Genomic DNA, 27,243 nt, shown 5'->3' with positions numbered 1-27,243 from the left:
CACAGCCATTTTCAGAATTGAAGGTCAAACATCGCAGCTTACATTTTCCCCCCTTGTGTTCAGAGTCTCAGTGTGCATCCTGTGTATGATTCTACTTTTAATTGTATATTTTCTTGTTTGTCTTTTGGTTATCCATTTTTCTCAAATGCTGTTCTTGCTGCATTCCATATCCTACCATGAAAAAAAAAAGAACCTTGGACCTCATATACATAAGCTTCATCTAAACTTTCTTACTTGGAACTAGTCAGGATATCTCTTTATCCTGCCCATAAATTAAAGAATCACCTAGGATGCCGTGAGCAGCAGACGTGGTTCATTTAGACACTATGAATACCTCTTAAAGGAGAAGTTTTTGCAAAAACTTTTTTTTGGCATCATTTCTCCTATGGATCACAGGAGTGCACTTCTTTCTGCTCTCCTGTGACACATTTTTAGCCAACAGTGGGCTAAATCCTGCTGACTTCACAGTTGGAATCCACACAGATGCCTGGACTGATAGCTGGCTCAGCCTCTCAGTGAGCTGCTGAGAGCCTGAATCAACCTCTTCCACCCCTTCCACAGCCCGTCACTCCAGGAAGCGATGGAGAGGCAGAGCAGTGATCAGTGACTGACAGTCACTGGCTCACTGAAGAACGAGAACTGAACAGTCAGCAGCCTTTTATCGCTCAGTTCTCCTCTTTTAGAACAACCTCTATGGGACTAAACTGCACAAAGTATGAGAGGGAAAATTTTTTTTTTTAAAGGCTTAGCTCTGGACCAGCACAAGTGCAGTTCCAGTACTAGATGCCAGAAGGACCCACAAAAGCCAGTGAATCCAGGTGCCATTTTATAAAGGCTTTGGGACAAACAGGTGCTGTCCCTGTGCCCATTGTAATAAGGAGAGAAAACACAACATAAAATTGCTCCAACAAACCAATCACTGCAGATAAACAAAAAACTGTTAGTAGACATCATGTTTTATTGATGGAATTACACAGCTGTACAGTGCTAATTATCACTTATGTGATTAGTCTTGCTATCGCATTCTACACACTGGGCATGCGTGTCTCGTTGTGCATTCACATGAAAACATTGCTGGCAGGTAATTTTTTTTTTGTTTTGTTTTTTGTTTGTTTTTTTTATTTACTCCAGAAGAGATGTGCAGAGTCTCTTCTGCAAAAAGAACCTGCATGTCAGTAATGTTTTGTAAACTTGAGTGTAATTCCACTATGAATGACTGTGATTTATTCCCCACCTGTGAATTTTGGTGAAAGTTGTATTCACTCCTTTATGATATGGAATCATAAATGCAAACCTATCCTATAGGATGATATTCATTTTAAAAGACAAGGTTTACTAGCAATATTGCTATTTTTCTGTATTGTGTAACAGTTGTATGAATGTATGTTTTGAATGTGAGTTCTTTCACTATCCTTATTATTTAGATAATTTTACACGGACGTAAACAGTATTGTAGACTGTTACAGAAGTTTCATGCAATAGAACAGAATACTCTCTGTGATATCAATAGCAGTATTGTATTTTTCTTCTAGGAACATCATCTCCAGCGAGCCATTTCAGCACTGCAGGTATATGGAGAGAAGCGGGATAACATGGTTATTCCAGTCCCGGAGGCAGAAAGCAACATCTCTTATTATGAATCTGTGTACCCAGGGGAATTTAAGATGCCAAAGCAGCTCATTCACATACAGCGTAAGTAACACTTGTATTGAATTTTTGGCCTAAACTGTTTATATAATGAAAATATCATGAAAAACTTTATGAAGCTGAATTGTGCAATAATGTGCTAAGCCAGCACAAAGCTTGGCAATGTTCTCCCCAACCCCATTTTGATAGTGCTTGGGACTGATGATTGCCTGTGCTTGCTTGATACACTTTATTAGTCCAAGTAGCGGGTATTTCTGGTGGAAAAGTAGAGCAGCAGGGAATGCATTTATTCACTTTCGCAGCTTTGTATTCCTTTTTCCTATTCAGGGCAAATTGTAGAGCTTCTCCAGAATAGCACCCTCACATTTCTGATAACGAAATTACATTATTTACTCCACAATCAGTTTTGTTTTCCTTGATCTTCCTTTAAAAATTTCTGTGTATGTTTCAGGTCAACTATTGGCCATGATATTTAAGGGTTCCTACCTCTCACAGAACAGCTCCTCAGGCATTCAATACTGCATTGTGGAAGGAAGGGAAGAAAATACCATGTTGTAGCTGGAAAACACAGGATAGTTGAGCTCCAGCTCAGGGAATAAGCTATTCTGCAAATTGTAATATATGTACATATATGCTTTGGTACATGTTTGTGCCTAATGCCAATTATTTTCATTTGCTATTATCCATATTGTATTCTATTGTATTATAGCATATTCTATGTGGCGCAAATTTTGTTTTGTTTATAATTTCAGCTTTTAGTTTGGATGCGGAGCAACCAGATTATGACATGGATTCTGAGGATGAGGTCTTTGTGAACAAGCTTAGAAAGAAATTGGACATATCTCCTCTTCAGTTTGAAGAAATGATTGACCGGTTAGAGAAAGGCAGTGGTCAGCAGGTAAAATAAATGGGTTTTTTTTTGGTGTGTGCGTTTGTTCTGGATTGCACACTCATTATATATGCGCATTTTAAAATTGAACTTTAGAGGCAGAAAAAAAACCCTTCTCATTTTGCGTTTTTGATTGGTTGTCTGGCAGAAAAAACCGCTGGACACTCCTAAACCCGCCTAAACATTGTACAAAAGCCCAAGGGAACTGGTGTTTAAGCCCAGTGTGCATGGAGCCTAAAACTTAGAAAATGATCAGTACTGAAGTAAGGTGCAATTGCAACCATAATCATAGTGTTTTTTTTTTTGTTGTTGTTTTTTTCCCTTCAGCCTGTTAATCTCCAAGAAGCCAAGCTGTTGCTAAAGGAAGATGATGAGTTGATAACAGAAGTATATGACTATTGGATTAAGAAAAGGAAAAATTGTCGTGGCTCCTCCCTTATACCAGCAGTGAAACAGGAGAAGCGGGATGGCTCAAGCACCAGTGATCCTTATGTAGCTTTCAGAAGGCGTACAGAGAAGATGCAAACACGGAAAGTGAGTTACCTTGATATTGTCTATAGCTTCTGTCCTAATGGCGTTAGTGTAGACTCTACTTCAAATATACAGTAAGTCTACACCTGTTAGACCATCAGGTCTTCATTTGAAGTTAGAACTGTTCTTGTTTAAATTTGAATTCTTAGTGGCTATAAATGGCAGGAATTGAAGTTGATGTGACATACATGCTCTCTTACCTACGCTGATGCAACATGTCTTCGCTAAGACCATGTTGACAGTCCTGCTGCCACTGGTAACCCCCAGAATATACTTGCCTTGCATTTCTGCGGGCATTTACTCGGTATCCTCAAAAGAAATCTCCTATAGGGTTGTCATCGAAGTCATCCTCAGCTCTGTCCTCTCCATGTTGATATGGATCCTCATATCCACTTAGGACTTTTTGGCTGTTTGTACTGTTATTGGGGTACTCTAAGCAAGCTCTTGCACTTCCCTCTGCAGAATCTCTCTTTCACCCCTCTAAACCCTTAGGGTGAAAGGGACCAAAGGCCAGCATGATCTAACTCACATTCAGAGTTCCAGCAGTCTATTTCTGAAGATACTTTTTTGGGTTTAGGAGCTGTACTCCATGCAGACACTTGCTTGCGATAATCTTCTGTCTTCCAGTACTGTTGAATTCATTGTGGTATATGGTTCCCGTTAACATCCCACCTCTCCAGAGGTCTCCTGACCTACAGTATCAACCTGGACCCAGTTCTTTGTGCCCCCTACCTAAGCAAGCACCTTTCCCTTCCAAAGCAAGCACCTTTCCCTTCAGGGTCCTTCAGAGACACCATCTTTGGTCCTATTCACATTGGGCAGTTAGCTGTGTGTCCTGTGCAGGGCTGCCTTTTACCAACATTTACGAGCTGGTGTGCTGGTTGCCTATTGAGATATGAGGCTGCACAGATGCAGCCGCTGCATCCCAATATTAAGTGCTGGTCTCCAAAGTTCCAAAGTTACCTCCAGTAATATGTGGGGGAGTCCCCCTGCAACAGAGCAACTGACTTGTTCCCTATGGTGAATGATGCTATGAGTGCTACACCAAAGCCAAGCTGTCCAGCAGGGTGGAGAAGGATCCAGCATCTTAGAAACTGTGCCCGGGCTGAGAGGCTCCTGATTGAGGTCTGCCAGCCAGGGCTAAACTCAGGTATATGAGCTACAACCAGGGGCACTTTATATCCTCAGCTAGAGTAATGTCTCTGGAAACTAGAGCTGTCTGCTCACCCTAGATTAGGAGGACTGTGGGTACCTACAGTGGATATAAAAAGTCTACACACCCCTGTTTAAAATGTCGGGTTTCTGTGATGTAAAAAAGAGACAAAGATAAATCATTTCAGAACTTTTTCCACCTTTTAATGTAACCTATAAACTGTACAACTCTGTTGAAAAACAAACTGAAATCCTTTAGGGGGGAAGTAAACATAAAAAACTGAAATAATGTGGTTGCATAAGTGTGCACACACTCTTATAACTGGGGGAGGTAGCTGTGTTCAGAATTAAGCAATCACATTCACAACCATGTTTAAATAGGAGTCAGTACACACCTGCCATCATTTTAAAGCGCCTCTGATTAACCCCAAATAAAGTTCAGCTGTTCTAGTAGGTCTTTCCTGACATTTTCTTAGTCGCATTCTACAGCAAAAGCCATGGTCTGCAGAGAGCTTCCAAAGCATCAGAGGGATCTCATTGTTAAAAGGTATCAATTAGGTACAAAAGAATTTCCAGGGCATATACCATGGAACACAGTGAAGACAGTCTTCAAGTAGAGAAAATATGGTGTAACAGTGACACTTGTCAAGAACTGGTCTGGGAGGCCGCCAAGAGGCCTAGAGCTACATTAAAAAAGCTGCAGGAATATCTGGCAAGTACTGGCTGTGTGGTACATGTGACCACAATCTCCCGTACTCTTCATATGTCTGTGCTATGGGGTAGAGTGGCATGACGGAAGCCTTTGCTTACAAAGAAAAACATCCAAGCCCAGCTAAATTTTGCAAAAACACATCTGAAGTCTCTCAAAAGCATGTGGGAAAATGTGTTCTGGTCTGGTGAAACGAAGGTTGAACGTTTTGGCCATAATTCCAAAACATATGTTTGGTGCAGACCCAACATGGCACATCATCAAAAGAACACCATACCCACAGTGAAGCATGGTGGTGGCAGTATCATGCTTTGGGGCTGTTTTTCTTCAGTTGGAACTGGGGCCTTAGTCAAGGTAGAGGGAATTATGAACAGTTCCAAATACCAGTCAATATTGGCACAAAACCTTCAGGCTTCTGCTAGAAAGCTGAACATGAAGAGGAACTTCATCCTTCAGCATGACAACGACCCAAAGCATACATCCAAATCAACAAAGGAATGGCTTCACTAGATGAAGATTAACGTTTTTTTTGGAATGGCCAAGCCAGAGCCCAGACCAGAATCTGATCGAAAATCTGTGAGGTGATCTGAAGAGGACTGTGCACAGGAGATGCCCTCACAACCTGACAGATTTGGAGTATTTTTGCAAGGAAGAGTGGGCAAATATTGCTAAGTCAAGATGTGCCATGCTGATAGAATCATCCCCAAAAAGACTGAGTGCTGGAATAAAATCAAAAGGTGCATTGACAAACTATTAGTTTAAGGGCATGCACACTTATGCAACTATATTATTTTAGTTTTTTATTTTTACTTTCCTCCATCTAAAAGATTTCAGTTTGTTTTTCAGTTGAGTTGTACAGTTTATAGGTCACATTAAAGGTGGAAAAAGTTATGAAATGATTCATCTTTGTCTCATTTTTTTACATCACAGAAACCTGACATTTTAACAAGAGTGTGTAGACTTTTTAGATCCACTGTATAATAACTGCTTAAGTAATGTTCAAAAATCATGTAGCCAAACTATAAAAGTGATCATGGGGGATAAAGAGTAATTTTTATGCTAATAGCTGTAACATTCGGCTTATTGTCTATCCTCTCTTCAAAACATACGCAAACATTTTAACTATACAGACCAGAAAGCAGTATGATGCAGTTGGAAATTCTGTCCTTTAGTTACAGATAAATGTGGATGCAGGTTATTTTTTTACAGAATCCTTTAATATTTCAACTTTATTCTTATAGAACCGAAAGAATGATGAGGCTTCTTATGAGAAGATGCTGAAGTTGCGCCGGGATCTTAGCCGAGCAGTTACTATTTTAGAAATGATTAAGAGGAGAGAAAAAAGCAAGCGAGAATTATTACATCTAACACTGGAAATTATGGAAAAGAGGTATACCGAACTTTATAAATTTTGTATTGTTACTTACATAAAAAGGACTGTCTGAAATGTAGACTAGTATTATTTCCAGTTAATGGCCCTAAATAGTTAGGAAAAAGGAACAAAACTTATTTCAGTGACAATGGTTTGCCCTTAATCAAATAACCTGTCAGCACCCTTTAACTTCAATGGGCATTGTCCATATATTCTTTTTTGAGAAATCTGGGGTCTATCAGACTCTAGATATCTCCTCTGCCCTTACATTATCTAATCTCACCAAGATCGGTGTGACCAGATGCTTTCCCAATTTACAAATGGCGCTGTTTATATCCTGCGAAACTGAAGTGATGAAATGCTCGTAGCTTCCAATTTATTAAACTATAGAGAGGAGTTCCTGTTGCTGTCAGAAAAAAACAGGTCGGTGCTGCAGCTGAATGACATTCCTGCAAAGAAAACAACAATGGTTAACAAAACAGTAAGAAATCAGTAAAATCTTAACAGTAGAACAGTAACAACCATGACAAAAACAATAACTTTTTGGGTTTTTAAGAAATTTTTTGGACTTGAACTTTTTATTTTTTAAAACAGATTGTAGGGTCTCTCAAAATGCGATAGCCAGTTTCCTGACTACCTAACATCTTTCGAGACCCTGTGTAAATATGTGCCCTAAATTGTGCCGTGCTTTACCCTATACTAATACTCCACTAGTGTATGGTAGCGACAGAAGCAGTCCTCGAGGCAGAGACCAGGTTGGCCAAGACAGGAGGGACAAAAAGAGTGAGTGTCGCGTCTTAGTCCGTGTCTGGTACAGACACAACATCTTCTTTGGGGTGACCTTTGGGTTGGAGTACCAAAGAGAACATCCAGAAAATGCCTCTCTTGCAGCAGGCTAACTGCATCTGGATTTGAGAATTGGATCACAGCACCTTCTGGATACAAAAGGGCCGTGATCACTTCCTGGAATTTTAGGAAGGATCCACTTCTTCCAGTTGCTTTGTAAAGTACGAAAGCATAGCCAATTGAAATAAATAGACACCTTTTTGTACCAGTGTCGAGCTTTCCGGGAAACTAGGTACAGATTTATCATTTGGTCGTTGAAGTCCACCCTTCCCAAGTTAAGGTTATAGTCATGGACACAAAGGGGTTTCTCAACAACGCCAGATACCATGTTAATTTGGACTATCACATCTGCGCGAATGAAAGACAGGACGAAAACATCCCGTTTTTGTCCTTCCATTTCACTGCGAGCAATTCATCATTCCTAAAGCAGACTTTCTCCCCCTTCTAAGTCGTTTATTTACAAGCTGTTTTGGGAAGCCCCAGCGATTAGGTCACATGGTGCCAAATGAGCCAATTCCAAGATTGTACAAATGTCTAAATAGTGGCACGCTTGTCTACAAATTGTCCGCGTATAAGTGGTACCCCTTACAGAACAAAGACGACACCAAGTCCCAAACTATCTTGCCACTGCTCCCCATGTAGTCTGGGCAGTTGGGGGGGCTATACTTCGCTGTCTCTTCCCTCATAAACCGTACATTTGTACGTATAGCCTGTGGCCCTCTCACAGAGCTTATACAATTTGACCCCATATCTGGGGATGTACTGTTTGAATGTAAGGCGTCCAGTAAAGTGAATGAGGGACTCATCCACACAGATGTTTTGCTGGGGCGTATACACATCTTCAAATTTCTCAGTGAGGTAGTTTATGAGGGGCTGAATTTTGAAGAGGCTGTCATGTTCAGGGTCACCCCGAAGATGACAGCGTGTGTTATCACTGAAATGCATGAATCGCATTATCGTCTCATATCTATGCCTGGTCATGGCAGCAGAGAACACAGGAATATGATGAATCGGGTCTGTGGACCAATACGACCGCAACTCATTCTTTTTTGTAATGCCCATGTTTAGGGTTAGGCCCAAAAAAGTTTTACATTTGGAAACCGTAATAGGTTTCCATGCGAATGGTCTGGCAAGGTTTTGAATTTGGGTTTGCTGCATATATTGTTGAGCATATAAATTGCATTGGCCCACAATCAAATTGTCCAAATCTGTGGAAGACAGCTCCATAATATCAAGGGGAGTTAAATTTGCGGTTTCCACCTGAATTCCGAGTTGGGCAGTGAATGGGGGGAAATACGGGTGCTGCAGAATCTGTGGGCTGCCAATCAGCATTTGCTAGCACGTCCAAAAGGACACTAGGGGCTCTACTGGCCTGTCTGCGAATTCTTGGTGGCTGTGGGACACTACTTGTGCTCGCCACCTCACCAGCTTGTATTGCACTTATGGGACTCACCACATCACCAAGTGATACTACAGTGCTGGTATAAAAAGACCAGGATTTACTAGGCCGCTTGTGCTCGCCAGTTCACCAAAAGTTAGTGCGGCACTAGTACTGGCACTCTGCTGCATATAAGACAAGTCATGCGATCCTAGCACTTCAGCTTCATGGGGTCGGGTACGCCTGATCTTTATAGGGACCTCTTCTCCATTGTCCGTGCTACCTGTCAGGGTGCCACTTCTGTCTATAGGTTCGTTTTCTGAGGCTGATTGTGTCAGGGAGTCTTCCCCTTTACTCTCACCTGACATGCTCAGAATCCTGTAGGCCTCTTCACTAGTGTACCTTTTGTTGGACATTTTGGACTCTAAATTTACAGGTACCTAGTGCGACTCATGGAAATAAGAGCATCTGCCTGTCAGGGACTGCTTGAACCGCTACAAAAACAATTTAACGGCAAGTGCTAACAGAGATCAGGCCTGGTTCTATGAACACTGGTTTTGTGTGCAGTGTATTGCAGGTGACATTGATCAGAAATTATACTGACACTACACGTCTTGTTAGGGGTGGGGGAGAGCGTTGGGTCTAAAAGCTTGTGCTGGCAGCGAACGCGGATGATCCTGCTAACACTGCGTTTTTGGGGACACTAATACTAAGGGGTACTGGTATAGTTTTGTTTGTGATCAATATATTGATCCGTATAAACACTATACCGGTAATGATGGTGAGCAGCAACCTATAGCGTGAGTGCGATAGTGTGTGGGCAATCTAACGCTAGCTGGGAGGGAAGCTAACTTACCCTGACGCTCTCTGACATCACTAGTGGTACTAATACAGTGATCAGTGAAAAATACTGTACTAATGGCACTGGCAGGGGGCGTTCAAAGGGTTAAATGTGGCAATCAAGGGGTTAAAATGACTCTAACGTGTGTGGGTGCAGTGTGCTGCTTTTACTCACGTGTGATGTCTTTCTTCTCTCTCTGGAACAAAATGGTTCAAGGGAGAGAAGAACCAGCTAGAGCTGGTGCCTGTTTTTACAAATACAGATACAGCTCTGCATCTCCAGTCGCTGTAGGAGATCGGCAGAGTCCCGGTCTAAACCTGGAAGAGCAAAGCGAAGTACAGGTATGTCGCTTTGCCTGCAACTACCGCCTGTCTGCAGTACATTGCGGGTGAGCGGGAAGTGGTTAAAATAACTGTTTCAGCAAGGGCTCATATCCAGCACTATTGCTCACTGTCGTTGAGCCACTGGAGACTGCGACACTTGGAGAGGCATGTTATCATGCATAACATTGCAGATTTCATGTTCCCTTCAAATGTTAACATTCTTTAGTGGTGGATAGCTGATTTGGTGCCTTTTTACTGTTTTATTTTTATCTGTCTTCTTCATGTTTAGTTAACTAGCTCTGGTCAATGATGTAGTCCTAAAAGTGATGTAAACTAAAATTATTTTGTAGCCTTGATGCTCAGGCTCATCAATAGTATTTCTTTTGCTGTTGCAGGTATAATCTGGGTGACTACAGCGGAGAGATATTGTCAGAGGTAATGGCACAACGTCAGCCGTTGAAACCCACCTATGCCATCCCCATCATACCAATTTCTAGCAGCCCCTTCAAACATCAGGACACTATAGAGATTAAGGTTAACAAGGTATGGTGGATCTGTTGGCTCTGTTTTTGTTACTGTGAAATAGAGAAAAAAACCTTTTATGTTCTAAAGACCATTTTGGATAAAGCTTGTTCACGGTTACATGCATTTAATACACATTCCCTGCTAATGGGGATTTATACCTTTTTACTAACCTGTTACATCTGTATGCAGGGTGTAACATATCTCTAAAGCAGCAGCCCTACACCAGGCTGCCTGCACTGGTGAGCGCCCTCATAGTCTCTTTATTATTCCTGCTCTTCAGGAACTGTCTGTCTGTATAGGTAGATGGTTATATTCAGTGTCTGCAGGAGCCTGGCATTGCACCTGCAATCTACTTATAGGTGCAGTGCTTTGCAGGTTCCATTGTAATAAATAAATGCTCATTTATTGCAAAATCGTGCAGTTATTTATTTTTACAAAAGGTGAACGTTTCCATTAAGTAAAGTTATTATTGCCCTTTTAAAGTTTTTATTTTTTTTTTTATTTTTTAGACACTGCTGTAGCTAGTGAACTAATTTTATATCTATAATTTCAATCAACCTATGTCTAAGTAATATTTTCAGAAATGTAATTTGTTTTTCACTGAGTCAAATAGAATTTATGAAATGTTCAATTTCTGAATGTTTTCCAGCAAGAGAAATCTGATGTTGTACGACCGAAGCGAAAATATGAGAAAAAGCCCAAAGTCTTACCCTCCTCCCCTGCTGCTCAACAAACAAGCCCTGCTGCACTGCCAGTGTTTAATGCTAAAGATCTGAATCAGTATGACTTTCCTAGCTCTGATGATGAACCCTTGTCACAGGTATGCAGATGTTTTCCATGCTGCATCTAGTAGACAACTAGAATTTTAACAGAATTGCAAATTTTGGCCTTTTTAAGATAGAAAAATAAAAGTAGTACATGAGGTTTGTGGTATTATACTTGTCAGTTTCTCTGTATAGTCGCCTCCATAGAGTTACATTTCATAACCATCATTTTATACATGTGCTGAACACAGCTTGGGCAGACAATACTCATTACTTCTAGGTTCCATCCCAGCTTACTGCAGCTGTTGTAAAGCCGTACACAACCAACTTTCTTGGGATGAGTTCATATCTAATAGCCCTACCTTCTGCCACTAGCAATTAAAATTACTGATTTTTTTTTTTTTTTTTGCAAAATGGTTAAGAGTAAAGCTGGTTACTCACATAGATCTAATTTTACAATATCAGTGAAATCTTTAATTCAATGACGGAGTAATTTGAGAGACTACTTGAACCATTAATGCAGTTTATTTGCAACCAGATAGGCCCTCACACTACAGAGTTGTTGGTAAATTTAAATCCCAGCAATTAACTTCTCTTATGCTCCCTTTTGGTCTTTTTAAATATACAATTGGAAGCATTTTGTCATATCTGTTTTGATTTTTGGACATAATAATTTTTTTCCCACTCAGAGCTTTCTTGTGTCCTTTTGCACACTACTGTTGTTTTCTTGGACTGCAGAAGGAGTTGTAGCGATTTGAGAGTAGGAATAGTTGAGCAGTTTAGCAGAAGACAATGGGCAGGGCTGATACTGCTCGGTTTTCTGTGTGTTGTCAGCCCACAACAGAACTTTTAGATTTGAGTGCATTTCTGGCAGATCAGCGGGTATTTTTCTGTACTTGCAGATTTCACAGGGATGAAACATGGGAAAATGTGAATGTATTATAGAACTGTACTGCATGTTGTTGGGTTTTGTAACTTCTCACAGGGATCAAAAAATCGGTTTTGGATTTTACGTGTTGCTCCACCTGCAGGTGAGAGGATGGAGAACAGCAAGCTGACAAAGGGGTTATAAAGCCCCGAAGCAGAAGCTAGCAGTAAACCCTGACTTGTTTCACTTGTCTGAGTGACTGAGTTACTCCTGAACAAGAACATGGCTTGTAGACTTATAGAATGTACACATTTTTGTTTCTCTAGTTTTCTAGCTTGGGCATCATGCTTGATTAAAATATTCAGACATGAATAACTAATGGTTTATTTTTAACTAACTCTGTCAGAAAATGTTGTTCATCACTTTGCATCCCAACATATTCCTAACCCTCTTTGATTTTAGAATTACATACTTTTTGTATTTTTTTTTTTTTTTTTTTTCTCTGAGGGTTCTCTGGCACACTAACAACAAAAACAGAAATCTGTTCATGTACTATTGAATTACAATTAGAATATCTGTTTTGTTTTTTAAATGTCTGCCATCCCTCTGAGGTTAAGGAGCTATGGCTTACATTTTACACTAAATCACTTCAGGAGCTATATACTTGCTAAACACTTTTATATTCATATAGGGGTGCAGAAAATGCACTAAGAAATGTTGGGTTTTTTTTTTTTTCCTTAGGTTATGTCAGGTTCATCAGAAGCCGAGGAAGAAAATGATCCAGATGGTCCCTTTGCTTTCCGTAGGAAAGCTGGCTGTCAGTACTATGCTGTAAGTTTTGGAACCTTTGACATTAATAACTTTCATTTTCCAATATGATATGATTAATTGGATGCTTCTGCTTTTTTTGTTTTTTTTCCCCCCCAAGCCTCATTTGGACCAAACTGGCAATTGGCCATGGTGTAGTCCAGAGCAAGGAGGATTGGGAGACACTCGCTATAGATACTGCCTCACTACCCTCACTGTTCCCCGCAAGTGTATTGGGTTTGCACGAAGACGGGTTGGGCGTGGTGGAAGGTAAGTTTTGTGAATTAATAAGCCATGAACACAGAATGCTGTGAGTGAATTATTTTGGAACTTTATATAGGGCTGTACACTGTGCTACAATAAGTATATACTTTGCTCAGCGTATGTAGATCTTTAAAGCAGAACTATACTCACCTTGAATTGAGCGATGCACTTTCCCCAGAACTCCCTGCCAGCCACTGACATCTTCGGGCATTCTGCTTCCAGGTTTCAATAGCCGGCCGGGCAGAGGTGATGTCACTCACATAAATGCTCAGTCATCATTGCCAAAATTGCACAGTGAGCAGCGCTTGCGCAGCTTACTGTGCAGGGCTGAACAAAGCCAGTAAGCAGCTGTAATGCAAAAGAGGCAACGCATGTCTCTTCTGCATTAAAAATCCTGCCTGTCTGCCAATTTTCAAATCCAAGCCTAAAGTTCCACTTAATTGTAGCACTGCTGTGTACTGGTAACATACACTCGGATACCAAAACAACTAACCCACCACTGGACTTTATTGTATAAGTTCCACCTTTTTTTTTTTTTGTCTGTTTTCATAGTAAAGTATATAGTAGTGTTTTTTACGATTGTTCAGTCTACTGGTGAAGCCATATCAAAGTGGTTCTAAAGGCTTAAGGTTTTTTATTCTGTTTTTTTTTTTTTTTTACTTTAAAACATTCTCTGCATAAGGTAAAAAATCTTCTGTTAACGTCCCACCAGACCTGAGCCCGATCTCTATCCAGCTCTGCCTGAGAGCTGCGGCTGTCTCCTCATAGGGCAGGCAGCAGCAGAAGCCATTGGATCCTGCTGCTGTCAAATTTAATCCTGAGGAGCAGGTGGGGATGAGCCGTGCTGTCTGTCTGTGGACGCAGATAGTGAGGCTTGGGATCAAGTAGGTGGCTTGTTATTGCTATGGGTGCACTCGCCAAAGAGGAGGAGCCAGGAGCACAGGACAGGTAAGTGTGACAGGTTTGTTATTTAAAAAAAAAAAAAAAAATCTTTGGAATCACTTCTGTTATTGGGAAGTTTAAGATTAATTTTTTGTATGGGTCTCAAAAAAAGCCTTAAAAATATTGTTGCCCCTGTAGTTTTTACTTTCACGGTTCAGGTTATGTATGGTAGAATTTAAATGAAGAATATGAAGAGGCTCATTTTTTTTTTTTTTTAATAAAGCAGTGGCTATGACCTAAACCATTCATTCATTCACTGCAGGTGAATCAATCACTGTTCCTTTTAAAGCACATGCACTGAGAAGATACACCTATAATTATTTACAAATATATTCTGGGAGTTTAGGAAATCTTTGAAATAAGTCTTTTGCTAATCTTTTACTGTGGATCATAGGTAAATGAAAAATGTCAGATTTCATTGTAAGCACAAGTTTTCTAACATGCACCCTTATGATATCTCTCTGCAGGGTGCTCCTCGACAGAGCGCATTCGAACTACGACAGTGCTTTTCGTCAGCTGGACGTTGACATGCTTTCCTCTCCTGAACACACTTCAATCAATTTATTTGCCAATACCTCAGAAACGAATACCTCGGATAAATGTTTCTCTAAAGACCTCAGCCAGATATTAGTCAATATAAAATCATGTAGGTGGCGCCACTTTAGGCCACGGACAACATCCCTACATGACAGTGACAATGTTGACTTTTCCTGTAGAACGTTTCACAAAGGTATCACTCGAACAGGCACAGCACAACCTGGGACCCAGACTTGCAGTACCTCGACATCAAGTAAAAGTAGCAGTGGTTCAGCACACTTTGGTATGTGGCCTATTCACTCTACTCAGTCATTTCCATGGAAACATGCATGTCACTGCGGAGAAATGTTTGCCACCTTACACATCTCTTCTACAGAGAGGATCTACTTTTCAGTTTTTTGTCACGGCTTTGCGGTAACATACAGCTGTTGGTTCTGTTGGAACATCTGTTTTAGCTTTCATTTGTTTCATGTTTCATTCATACAAAAACAAAGAATGCATCTGCCATTCAGAGAAATATGTAGTCACTTGTCATCCTTTGTCAGTTTCTATTTAGGAGATATGAATGTTGAAAAGATCTGTGGCAAAGTGGTAATTGGAGGAATTAATGATTTTCTATCATTTATATTTCTGTTTACCTGCTGAAAATTACAGCATATGTATGGTAGAGGTAAAAGTCCTGTTTTGGTGTCTGTTTGTTTTTTTTGGGGGGTTTGTAAATTACATTCAGGATGTGGATTTTTGATGCATCTGAACTTAAAAAGGTGAACCATATATTCAGTATGAAAAGATGGGCTCTTAGAGCAAGGAGAAATAAATGGCCTGCTAGTGTGCTACATTTTCTGTACTTGTCCTCAGGAAGCTGTATTTAGAAGCCAGTGGTAAAGCTAATAAAAAAAAACAAAAAAAAAAACTTTAGGTTTATCACCAGATTTCACCTATGCGGGAAGTGTTAAACTACACTGCTCAAAAAAATTAAAGGAACGCTTTTTAATCAGAGTATAGCATCCAGTCAATTAAACTCCTGGGATATTGAACTGGTCAGTTAAGTAGCAGAGGGGGTAGTTAATCAGTTTCAGCTGCCTTGGTGTTAATGAAATTAACAACAGGTGCACTAGATGGGCAACAATGAGACGACCCCAAAAACAGGAATGGTTTTACAGGTGGAAGCCACTGACATTTTTTCCTTACTCCTCTTTTTTGACTGTTTTTCACTAGTTTTTGCATTTGGCTAGGGTCAGTGTCACTACTGGTAGCATGAGGCAATACCTGGACCCTACAGAGGTTCCACAGGCAGTCCAATTCCTCCAGGATGGCACATCAATACGTGTCATTGCCAGAAGGTTTTCTGTGTCTCCCAGCATAGTCTCAAGAGCATGGAGGAGATTCCAGGAGACAGGCAGTTACTCTAGGAGAGCTGGAAAGAGCTATAGAAGGTCCTTAACCCATCAGCAGGAGCGGTATCTGCTACTTTGTGCAAGGAGAAAGAGGATGAGCACTGCCAGAGCCCTGCAAGATAACCTCCAGCAGGCCACTGTGCGAATGTCTCTGACCAAACAATCAGAAACAGACTTCATGAGGGTGGCCTGAGGGCCCGACTTCCTCTATTGGGCCCTGTGTTCACTGCCCGGCACCATAGAGCTCAATTGGCATTTGCCATTGTACACCAGAGTCGGCAGGTCCGCCACTGGCGCCTTGTGCTTTTCACAGATGAGAGCAGGTTCACCCTGAGCACATGTGACAGACATGAAAGGGTCTGCAGAAGCCATGGAGAACATTATGCTGCCTGTAACATTATTCAGCATGATTGTTTTGGTGGTAGGGCAGTGATGGCCTTGGGAGGCATATCCATGGAGGGACGCACAGACCTCTACAGACTAGACAATGGCACCCTAACTGCCATTAGATATCGGGATGAAATCCCTGGTCCCATTGTCAGACCCCAACGCTGGTACAGTGGGTCCTGGTTTCCTCCTGGTGCACGAAAATGCCCTCTCTCATGTGGCGAGGGTATGAAGGAAGTTTCTGGAGGATGAAGGAATTGATACCACTGAATGGCCCCCACGCTCGCCTGACCTAAATCCAATAGAACACCTCTGGGATATCATGTTTCGGTTAAACCAACGCCGCTAGGTTGCACCTCACTGTCTGGGCGCTCAGTGATGCCATGGTCCAGATTTGGGAGGAAATACCCCAGGACACCATCCATCGTCTCATTAGGAGCCTGTCCCGACGTCGTCAGGCGTACATACAAGCACGTGAGTACCATTTTGAGTTGCTGCAATGAAATTTCAGCAAAGTGAACTAGCCTGCTGTATTATTTTTTTCACTTTGATTTTCGGGGTGTCTTTGAATTCAGTCCTCTGTAGGTCGTTCATTTTCATTTCCATCAAACGATGGGGCATCCTTGCTTTCCTAACACATTACCCAGTCCATATCAATCTAGATATCCAGCATGAGATTTTTCCCCATTGAGATCTGATGTGTTTTCAAAATCTTCCTTCAATTTTTTTGAGCAGTGTATATTACATTCATAGCAAAGTGCAGATACAGCAAAGATTGGTATACAAGTTTTTGTATTTAAGAGGCGTATGTTCATGCGCACCTGTTGCTAATTTTGGTCAATTCAGAATAAATTGTTGGGGTGGGTCAGGGCAGATGTTGGTGTATATAGGGGGAAATGTAAAAATGACATATGGTGTATATGTGCACAGATACCTACATTGTGCTTGATCATTTGCTTAAGCACTAAAGAAGCAAAGAGACATGGCTCTTTGACTTTTTTTTTTACAGTACTTAGTTGTATGTTCAGTGAGTTAAAGATGGTTTAGATCTGCTTTAGTGTAAAAGGACAGCCTTATGTCAGAATGACCAGTAGATCGAGAGATGTAAAACTGTTCTTTCAAGGGGCTGTCCATCATATTTGACGTGTATGTAAACCCCAACAATGAACTTCTCGTGCTCTAAATTGGTCTGGTAAATACAGTGGGGCAAAAAAGTATTTAGTCAGCCACCAATTGTGCAAGTTCTCCCACTTACAAAGATGAGAGAGGCCTGTAATTGGCATCATAGGTAGACCTCAACTATGAGAGACAAAATGAGAAAAAAAATCCAGACAATCGCATTGGCTGATTTAGAAAGAATTTATTTGCAAATTATGGTGGAAAATAAGTATTTGTTCACCTACAAACAAGCAAGATTTCTGGCTCTCACAGACCTGTACCTTCTTCTTTAAGAGGCTCCTCTTGTCCTGCACTCATTACCTGTATCAATGGCACCTGTTTGAACTTGTTATCAGTATAAAAGACACCTGTCCACAACCTCAAACAGTCACACTCCAAACTCCACTATGGTGAAGACTAAAGAGCTGTCGAAGGACACCAGAAACAAAATTGTAGACCTGCACCAGGCTGGGAAGACTGAATCTGAAATAGGCAAGCAACTTGGTGTGAACAAATCAACTGTGGGAGCAATAATTAGAAAATGGAAGACATATAAGACTACTGATAATCTCCCTCGATCTGGGTCTCCACGCAAGATCTCACCCCGTGGGGTCAAAATGATCACAAGAACGGTGAGCAAAAATCCCAGGACCACATGGGGGGAACTAGTGAATGACCTGCAGAGAGCTGGGACCAACGTAACAAAGGCTACCATCAGTAACACACTACGCCGCCAGGGACTCAGATCCTGCAGTGCCAGATGTGTCCCCCTGCTTAAGCCAGTACATGTCCGGGCCCGTCTGAAGTTTGCTAGAGAGCATTTGGATGATCCAGAAGAGGATTGGGAGAAGGTCATATGGTCAGATGAAACCAAAATAGAACTGTTTGGTAGAAACACAACTCGTGTTTTGGAGGAGAGAGAATGCTGAATTGCATCCAAAGAACACCATACCTACTGTGAAGCATGGGGGTGGCAACATCATGCTTTGGGGCTGTTTCTCCGCAAAGGGACCAGGACGACTGATCCATGTATAGGACAGAATAAATGGGGCCATGTATCGTGAGTGCAAACCTCCTTCCATCAGCAAGGGCATTGAAAATGAAACGTGGCTGGGTCTTCCAACATGACAATGATCCCAAACATACCTCCCGGGCAATGGAGTGGCTTCGTAAGAAGCATTTCAAGGTCCTGGAGTGGCCTAGCCAGTCTCCAGATCTCAACCCCATAGAAAACCTTTGGAGGGAATTGAAAGTCTGTGTTGCCCAGCGACAGCCCCAAAACATCACTGCTCTAGAGGAGATCTGCATGGAGGAATGGGCCAACATACCAGCAACAGTGTGTGCCAACCTTGTGAAGACTTACAGGAAACGTTTGACCTCTGTCATTGCCAACAAAGGATATATAACAAAGTATTGAGATGAACTTTTGATATTGACCAAATACTTATTTTCCACCATAATTTGCAAATAAATTCTTTCCAAGTAAGCCAATGCGATTGTCTGGATTTTTTTTCTCATTTTGTGTCTCATAGTTGAGGTCTACCTATGATGCCAATTACAGGCCTCTCTCATCTTTTTAAGTGGGAGAACTTGCACAATTGGTGGCTGACTAAATACTTTTTTGCCCCACTGTATATCATTGAAAGCATTTTGTTATATATGTTCAGCAAGTGCAAGAATGCCTGCTGATCTTGCCAGAAATCTAGTAAACTTTTGGCTCTGTCTATGCTAACTGTTGTCCATTAGCATTGTTCCTGGATCTCCCTGTGGACTACAGGATACCCTCCCCACTATGTTATGGAGAGGAGGAGATGTTTTGCAGTCCTAAAACATTTCTTCTCTGAAGGGAGATCACTCCTTCATAAAGTACAGTGTGTCAGCATTGTCACCCTAGAACAGGATGTTACTGGAAAGATCACAAGCTTAAAATATAAATAAAAAAAAGCTTGAAAAAAGAAAACTAGTGCAGCCACCACCAAAAATGACATGTAAGTCACAATATATAAAATTTTGGTCTTGTGTTTAGGTATGCTTTTAGGCCCTACTCCCACTTGTCCATTTTCATGTGTTATTTTGCTGCCTGAAAATGATTTTTATATTTAGTCAGAAAATGAAGTCCTGATAGGTTACTTCAGGCTGGCCCCATTTGCAGGTATAGCTATTTAAAGCATTCAATAAGTACCTATACAGTTTAAAATCCAGTAATGCCCTGTCTCACCCTGCTCTGCACATGCTCAATTGCTCTTTATTCTTTACACTGTGCCTAAAATCAGAGCTACTAGAGGCTGATCCTCGGAGAGCTTTGAAGTGGAACTACGCTACATCTGAGCACCACAAACCAAAAATACAATTTCATTTTTAACATTCAAAGCAACCGCCCCCATCCATGTCTCTATGCTTTATTTTGCTAAGAAATCACTTTGAAAAACACCCCCTATCTTTTTCAGCTGTGGCCACCTTGGGTAAGGGCAGATGATTCATGTAGCATTTACTTCCTGGAATCCATTTGCCCTTAGCTCAGGCATGAGTGTGCTTGGCTAAGAAAACCCCTCTTCCACTCCTGAAGACTCCTAGGATGTATGACATAATTTGCCTAGGCATTAAAACCAGGAAGTAACTGAGAAATGTAAAAAAAAAAGTTTAAAACAAGTAAACATTATATACTTTCCTATTTATTTACTAATGCTAGCAGCATAAGGATTAAAATATTCGATGTTGATTGAGAGAGTGAAGTTCCGCTTTAAGATTTACTTATACTGAAGGGGGAAGCAAGCAACAGGAATAACAGTCTGTGAGAAGGTAACAGATTAGAGAGAGGGAAAAGAAAAAGCAAGCAGGGACAGAATAAACTCTGCTGCCAGGGAGTCACAAGAGTTAAACTTAAGACAGTCTTATCTCTCTTTAATTCTCTCCTTTCTCCCTCATCTGCAGCCTGTAAAGCTGCTGTCAGCCTTCTTCTCTGAGCAAAGACATACAATCAAGGCTGGATATGTACACATTTTAATTGAAGAAAGTGGCAGTTTCTGAGACATGGGAGTGGGGAAGAGTTTCCAATAAGGAAGTGATGGCTCTGGGCTTTAACAAAATGGCTGCCTACAGCAAGGAGAAATGCTGGTTCACATTTATGCGCTCCAATTTTGGTGTTTTTTTAAAGGAAATTCTGGGTTCCGTTTACTTTTGTGTGTGCTTTACTAACATGCTTGCGTAGATGTGAATGGACCCTAAAGAATAGGCAGGATGGTGTTGGGATCAAACTCAGGGAAACTTAGTTTTCCCTTTAAACTGCTGAACAAAATTGTTCTACAATTCAGTTGATCAGTCCTTGTGTGTGGTTTATTTTCACCAGAAAAATCTACCATTAAACACATTGTGTCCTAGGGGGACAACAATCACTCGCTGCACTGTATTTATGGGTTAGCAGTGCTGTCACCCTGAGTTGCTCTCCTGGTTTGGACTAACAAGCACCTCTTCTCTCCATTACATAGAGAGAAGCTGTTTTGTAGTACACAGAAGATGGCTGGGAAGGCAGATAACATTGTTTTGAGATTTTAGTGTTGTCCCCAGGACAAGGACATTGGAATTTTTAGCATGATTAAAAGGTATTTCCTTCCTCATTCAATGATGTACACAAAAAGTCATTCACTTTCAGGTTATACTGCTGCCTATTGGAAGATTGGACACTGGAAAACAAAAACTCTAGGCCTGCTCTAGATAATCCCTTCTACTACTGTCATGTCTTAGGAAAAAGACATCCATCTGTCTAGGAGCAAAGGCCTAAGCTCGGATATGTAAAAGACTAATTATCTTTGCTAGCACCATTTTTTTTTTTTTTCCCTTCAATATTTACGTGGCTGCTAGATCTGGTCTTTTCGATGACAGATTCCTAGCGTGGGTGTTCCCAGCCTGGCTTTATAGTGCTGCATCTAGACCCCACTGAATGGTATATCTATCCTGCAAAGTGGCCTTTAGAAACAGGGTTATTTGCAGGGAACCTTGAAGACCCTGTTATAGTAACAAGGTATCAGCAAAGTGCTTTCAAGATCCAGAACTGTTGGCATTGCCCAATTTCTGAAGACTCGGTGACTAGACCTATTGGGCTGAGCATTGGTAGTTACCTCATGTACTTGGTCATTGGGTGCCTTTACATTTTTCTGGTTTCCACTCCCATCAGTGTTAATGCTGAAGGACTGGGCGCTGATGTATGTCGTTGGGTGGAGTGTTGTATGCGCACTGCACTCTTTCCTGACATTAAACATGAGGATGCATCTCCCTGCTGCTCTTGGCTTGTAAAAGAGTCATGTGGAACTCTAATCTTTGTGCTGCCTGGCTGCATTGACCATGGTCAACCTGGACATCCACTGCAACATGTCCGAGTTTAACTGCTCCAGTACTGCTTGCAGCTTGCCCAATGATGCAGATGCCTTCTGCAGTCCAGAAGCCATGTTGCCGTCTGATCCTAGAGTCTATTCTATCTTGTGAGTCTTTCCTAGCTGTCGGGGCTTTCTTTTGCCCTTTTGGCTTAGGTTTTTACTAGGTTTGTAAAACACACTAGGAGATCAAGCTGTTGAAATAAACCATTTGACTGATGAAATTTAGTTTTGTTTCAGCAGCTTGGTCTGTTGGTTTGGTTTTAGTACTTTTTCTAGTAACCAGTTAGTCTTTTTTCAGCAGCTTGTTATTTAGTACTTTCTTGCACATTTTCTTTTTGATGCAGTTAAGTATATGTCTACATTTATATATCTGCTTTCTTTGATGTTTTACTATGTATCTGGTTTGTATTCTTTAAAATGTATTCCTTTGAGACAACTGAAGTTCATTTGACAATTTTGTTGTGTGGTGTCTTGCGGTTTCTACTCATGTACATGCCTATTCAGACATTTTTAATCATTATGACAACAGTATATTTTATGTTCTATGCTTCAGCCCTGATAAAGGGGTAATGGAGTCGTGCCCAAAATGCATTGGGTTTTTTTTTTTTTTTTATTACTACAAACAATTAATTATTTTGGACTCTCTCATCTGGTTTCCGTCTGGTTCTACTTTCTGTATTTTTATGGTTTGAGCTTCTGTCAGGTGCCCATTAAGGGAAGCCTAGCTGTGTAGGAACCACCTCTCAAGAGCTATTGGGCTTGTTTGAAGTTTTAAGCTTGCACTTGTAATATGATGAAAATTTCCTGAGCCTGCTTTGGGCATGTTGTTCTGGAGCCCATCATGGATCCAGCAGTGTCCCAACTTAACAAGGTGATCAGAATTCCAGTGGAAGATGCACCACTCCTTTTTAAGTCCTTCTGCTTATCCAGTCTTTGTTGTGACCCTGCTTTACCAAACCTTGTTTGGTTGGACTAAGCCCAATAAAAGGGATCATATTGCTACTGTGGTTGATGCCATGGGCATAGAACATTTTAAACAAATGGCTGTATCTTTAAGCTAAGCATGACAAGCTACTGGAGGTTTCCCACCTAATGGGACCGTATACATGTACTGGATACTTTGGCTAAAGTTTTATACTGCAAAATCTGCGTCTGAAAAGCGTGAAGGCAGAGGGAACAAAATATGTACACCCAACATTTTATATTCCTGGTATGTGTTTGCTATACCATGTACGTCTATGAAAGTATCCTGTACTCTGTCTTGCTTCCTTTTTGTGAAGTCCCTGGTGTTACTGCCAGACCCTCTGCTTTCCTATAGAAAACTAACCACACTAAGCATGAGAGCAAAGCATGGTTGGCTTTCTGGCTCTGCTGGGAGCTAATCCAATGATCAGGCTTATGCTGACATGGCTTCCCTCAAACCCTTCCTCCCCCCAGCACAGCCATTCACTGGAAAGTTCAATATGCTGCTGTTTCTCCTCCCCCACAGCTCTCTAAGCTCCTGCTGCAGCTGAGGTAATGGTTATGTGGTCACTTATAAAAAAAAAAAAAGGTTTTATATATTTTTTTATTTCGTCTTTCATTTCTATTTGTAACCGAATGGGTTGTCTTACAGGGTGAGGGTTTACACGTGCTTTAACCTACGCAGACATTTAGTTTCATTTCAGGTGCCTGAGTGCAGGGGCTAGGGTTTCACTCCCAACTCCCTCCTCAGCTCTCACCTCCAACCTTTGTATCACCACACAGATAAGCAGATCTTCATCTAGTTCTCTCAGGCGTTCTGGATCATGGTGGTGGTGTTGTCCTTGTAGTGACAGAATGGGTTTAGGGTTTTTACTCCAACCTTTCACAGTTGCTGAATCCAAAAGGGGCATGCACCCCATCTTGCATCTTAAGGCTCAGAAATTCCACATGTAAGCAGCCAGATTTGTCATCCTGGCTTCTGTGGACATAAAGGATGTGTAGCTGCATGTCCCCAGCTTTTCAGCGCACTAACATTTCCCACACTTTGCTTTGGGCCCCCTGTGCTTACAGTTTGAGACCAAGGTTCTTGTCCCAATACTATCCTTGCTGTGCTTTCATAGCAATCCCCCATTGTGGGATCACCTCTGTGGGATCAGTCTGCTCAAGCTCTGTCAGACAACGTGCCCTTGACTGTTCAGACATTGCAACAGTTCAGATGGGTACTGAGTCTTAAGAAATCTGAGCTGGCACCAACATGTTTGGCCTGAGCTCTGTCTAGGAATAATCCCATATATTCATCCATCCCTCTGCCTGCTGTTTACCAAAAGGGAATTCCCCCCCCCCCCCCCCCCCCACAAGACCTTCGTGTGCTTTGTGCTGTGAGTCTGTATTTTAGCTATGGTTTCCTATGTAAAATCCGAGTCCCTGTTTTGTTACCTGGATGGATCCCGTAAGGGTGTACTGACTTTTTAATTCACCATCTCTAGGTGGCTCAGGCAGACTGTCAGTTAAGTTTTTATAGTCTTCAAGACCCAGTGGCACATTTTACGAACTCTGTCAGTGGTTCTTGGGCTTTTTGGCATCAAGCTATGGTTTCCCGGCTTTTCAAGGCTGCCAGGTGGATGTAAGGCCTCATCTGATTCCGGCGACAATGCTTCCGGTGGGCCTTAGCTGCAGCAGGCAGTCCCCAGTCTGTTTGTGGAGTTTTTTTCCCCTTGGGTCTCTTTGCATTTGTTTGCCTTTTTTTCCCCCAATCCTTCTGTTGGACTGTTTTCGGATGTCTCGAAGGTGAATGTTACCCTTTTTAAAGGATGATATTCTTCTTTTACCAACCATAAAATATTTGTTGGAATTCGTTGAGAGACACTGGTCCCCTTTTTTTTTTTTTTTTTTTTTTTTTTTATGATCATGCTCTCGGTACTGCTTTGCTACAAAACTGAGGCATGCTGGAAATAGATGTGGTTATCCTGTGCTGGCATACAGTTTTCATTTGCCAGTATCCAGTTCTCCTGTAGGCAGCAGCACAACCATAAAAGTGAATGACTTCTTGTGTCCATCAGTGAAAGAAAAGTATTTCACAGCAAGTACAAAAATCCTGCCTGAAAAATTAATACTGGCACCAGATCTAAGAACTGATAAGCTGCAGTATACAGTAATTACATTATTTTGTTCTTGGGTTTAGATATACCTTAAGCTTTTTTTTTTTTTTTTTTTTTACATACAGTTTTCCACTGAAGATAACAATCTATGCTTATATATTTTTATTTTTTTTTTTCAGGCGTTGTCCAGTTTTTGTTGTCCAGGTTTGTGACATGTTAACTATTAAATAAATGAAGTTGAGTACCTGTGTTGAGGGTTGTATATTTGCTGTTCTGATGGGGTGGAAGCTGCTTGCAGCCACTACAGTATAATGCTTCGGAATAGAGGGGTAGAACATTTATCAAGCAAATAATGACAGACACAAATTGGGCTGCCCCTTGCTTGGCAAAGTCTGTGAGTGGTTTACAGTATTCACGACCTGTTTCTGTATACCTGGGCAGCCAACTGCAACAGTTTGCAACGGTCTGCAAGGTTTTTTTTTTTTTTTTCCTTCTTCATTGAAGATGATCGAGATGAGCTAGGTTCCCGTAGATATGTGATGGCTTGAGAGCTGAAAAGAGCTTTTAATTAATGTAATTCTGCCATTTTTGTAGCTTTGTTGGCTCATTTGCATATTTTTGAATAGTCTGCTTTAACAACTGTAGTTCCTTGTCTCTTTTAGTCTATCTTTGAAGTTGGTATTTTATATGTAGGCCTCGAGGTGTGTTGTACTTAATGCTACATACAGTTTCAGACTAGGGAATCCTGAGTATTTTAATCAGGTATCCATAGAAAGTGTTTTGAAAGTTGATGCTTTCTAATATCTACTGTAAATTATTTTACGTATAACTATACTTAGGTTTTTTGCTTATTTTTTGCTTTGTTCCCCTAGCCCTGCTGAGTGCTGCCCACCTGAAACAACCTTCTGCCACAATCCAAGGAGCCTCGCTGTGCAGCTCTGCTATGCAGACATTTCTCCGAAAATGGCCAGTTTGTACTGTTTATTTGCACCGCTCCCCCATTTTCTCCCATGAGAAAGCCATACTCCAAACCACTGCTTAAGGCATTCATTCCTACGGGGAAGCCATATGAATGAATCTGCAGTGCGTATGTAAAGTATAGTGGCCATCTTTGGAGAAAGTGCTGCGTGGCTCTAAGCAGGGTTGCACAGCAGAGATTAAAGCATAAGTTCACCTTTTAACAAAAAATGATAAATGCTAATTTTTTTGCAGGTTAAAAAAATGTGCATTTAATTTTTTTTTTTTGTGTGTGTGTTTGTGGATCCTCCACAGCATTGCAGATCACTGGTGCCATGCAGGTCTCCCCCTGACCTGTCAGTATATCTGCTTGCTCGTACATCCCGTACAAGCAAGCAGATACTGTTGACAGGAAGGCTCAATGAACTACCAAGGCACTTTGCAGCACCGTGGTAGTTCATTTGAAACTACAGGCTGCCAGCTGCGAAGGCTGACGGGACTTGTGTTTTTCCCACTCACAGAATACTGTGAATGAATGACTCGGTCAGGCGGAGCACAGCCACGTTTTTTTTTTCACATTTTTTAAATTGTGAAAGCTTGCGAGGGGAGCATCGGGGGCCAGTCAGATAGTTATGGATGTAACATGTTATGAAAAAAAAAAATGTTAAAAGGAAAAAAGAAACAAACCCATTGAAAGTACAATTGTCCTTTTTAAGGTGGACCTTACTATCCTAAGCATATAAGCGTAGTTGTAACTGGCAACATGTGTTTTATCTGCAGTGCCTTTCAAATTGTACAACCCAGGAAGAACAATAGATCTGTTTATGATTTATAAATTTGTACTTTTTCAAAGTCCGCAGCTAAACTTCTCTCCATCTCTAAGCACTCCTGCTGACTTATGTCTGCTGCCCTGAAGAAAGAAGTGAGCCACAGTTGTCATAGAAAAGGGCCGTGTGGGCTGTGATTGACAGCCTGGCTTCACCTCTGTGTGAGAGGCAATATGGCAGCACCAAAAGGGGAAATAACTAGGTCCTGGGTAAACACTGAAGCACTGTTTATGTAGGTGAGTTTATAAGACCAATGGTTGAATTTGACCTTTTGATTCTACAAAAATTTGGTAAATGAAAGGTTCATTTTAAAACCACTTATGGGATTTTGCTAAGAATTTTCATTGTGATCTAATAGTTGTTATAGTGAGCTGCCATAGGAATGAGTGCTGTGTATTATCATGGCTATACTCTCCTCCCCCATTTTTTAAGTGTGTGAGATAAGTATATCAATCTACTTTGTATACTCTTTTACAGACATGAATGTTAACCACTTGCCTGCCAGAGGATTTACCCAATTATGCAGAGCCATACAAAGCAGTGTGCAGGAGCTGAGAGGGGAGAGATCTGTATTGTTTACATACAGGACTCTCCCCCGTTAGAGATACTCAACGATCACCGGCAGGGACCTGGTGATTGACAGCCGAGGCCGCAAATGATGGCGCAGAAAGGGCTTGTGCGCACCCCCTA

General features: G+C 41.3%; 1 protein-coding gene across 3 annotated transcripts in view; it reads left to right on the top strand.

The window, feature by feature from the left end:
* EPC1 (enhancer of polycomb 1) overlaps positions 1-27,243 on the top strand; it is a 119,779-nt gene that overhangs the window by 73,666 nt on the left and 18,870 nt on the right. For all 3 annotated transcript variants that reach the window (XM_089668688.1, XM_089668689.1, XM_089668687.1), the window contains 9 exons: positions 1,533-1,692; positions 2,400-2,545; positions 2,864-3,070; positions 6,170-6,318; positions 10,084-10,231; positions 10,863-11,033; positions 12,587-12,676; positions 12,774-12,922; positions 14,326-14,678. In XM_089668688.1, coding sequence (XP_089524814.1) covers positions 1,593-1,692; positions 2,400-2,545; positions 2,864-3,070; positions 6,170-6,318; positions 10,084-10,231; positions 10,863-11,033; positions 12,587-12,676; positions 12,774-12,922; positions 14,326-14,678 — 1,513 coding nt within the window. In that variant the 5' untranslated portion in view covers positions 1,533-1,592. The remainder of the gene's footprint in view (positions 1-1,532; positions 1,693-2,399; positions 2,546-2,863; positions 3,071-6,169; positions 6,319-10,083; positions 10,232-10,862; positions 11,034-12,586; positions 12,677-12,773; positions 12,923-14,325; positions 14,679-27,243) is intronic.

The sequence above is a fragment of the Staurois parvus genome, unplaced genomic scaffold (assembly GCF_062004578.1).
Source record: "Staurois parvus isolate SC_StPar_1 unplaced genomic scaffold, SC_StPar_1.0 ptg000061l, whole genome shotgun sequence".
NCBI classification, from domain to species: Eukaryota; Metazoa; Chordata; class Amphibia; order Anura; family Ranidae; genus Staurois; species Staurois parvus.
This window is presented reverse-complemented; position numbering and strand designations above follow the sequence as displayed.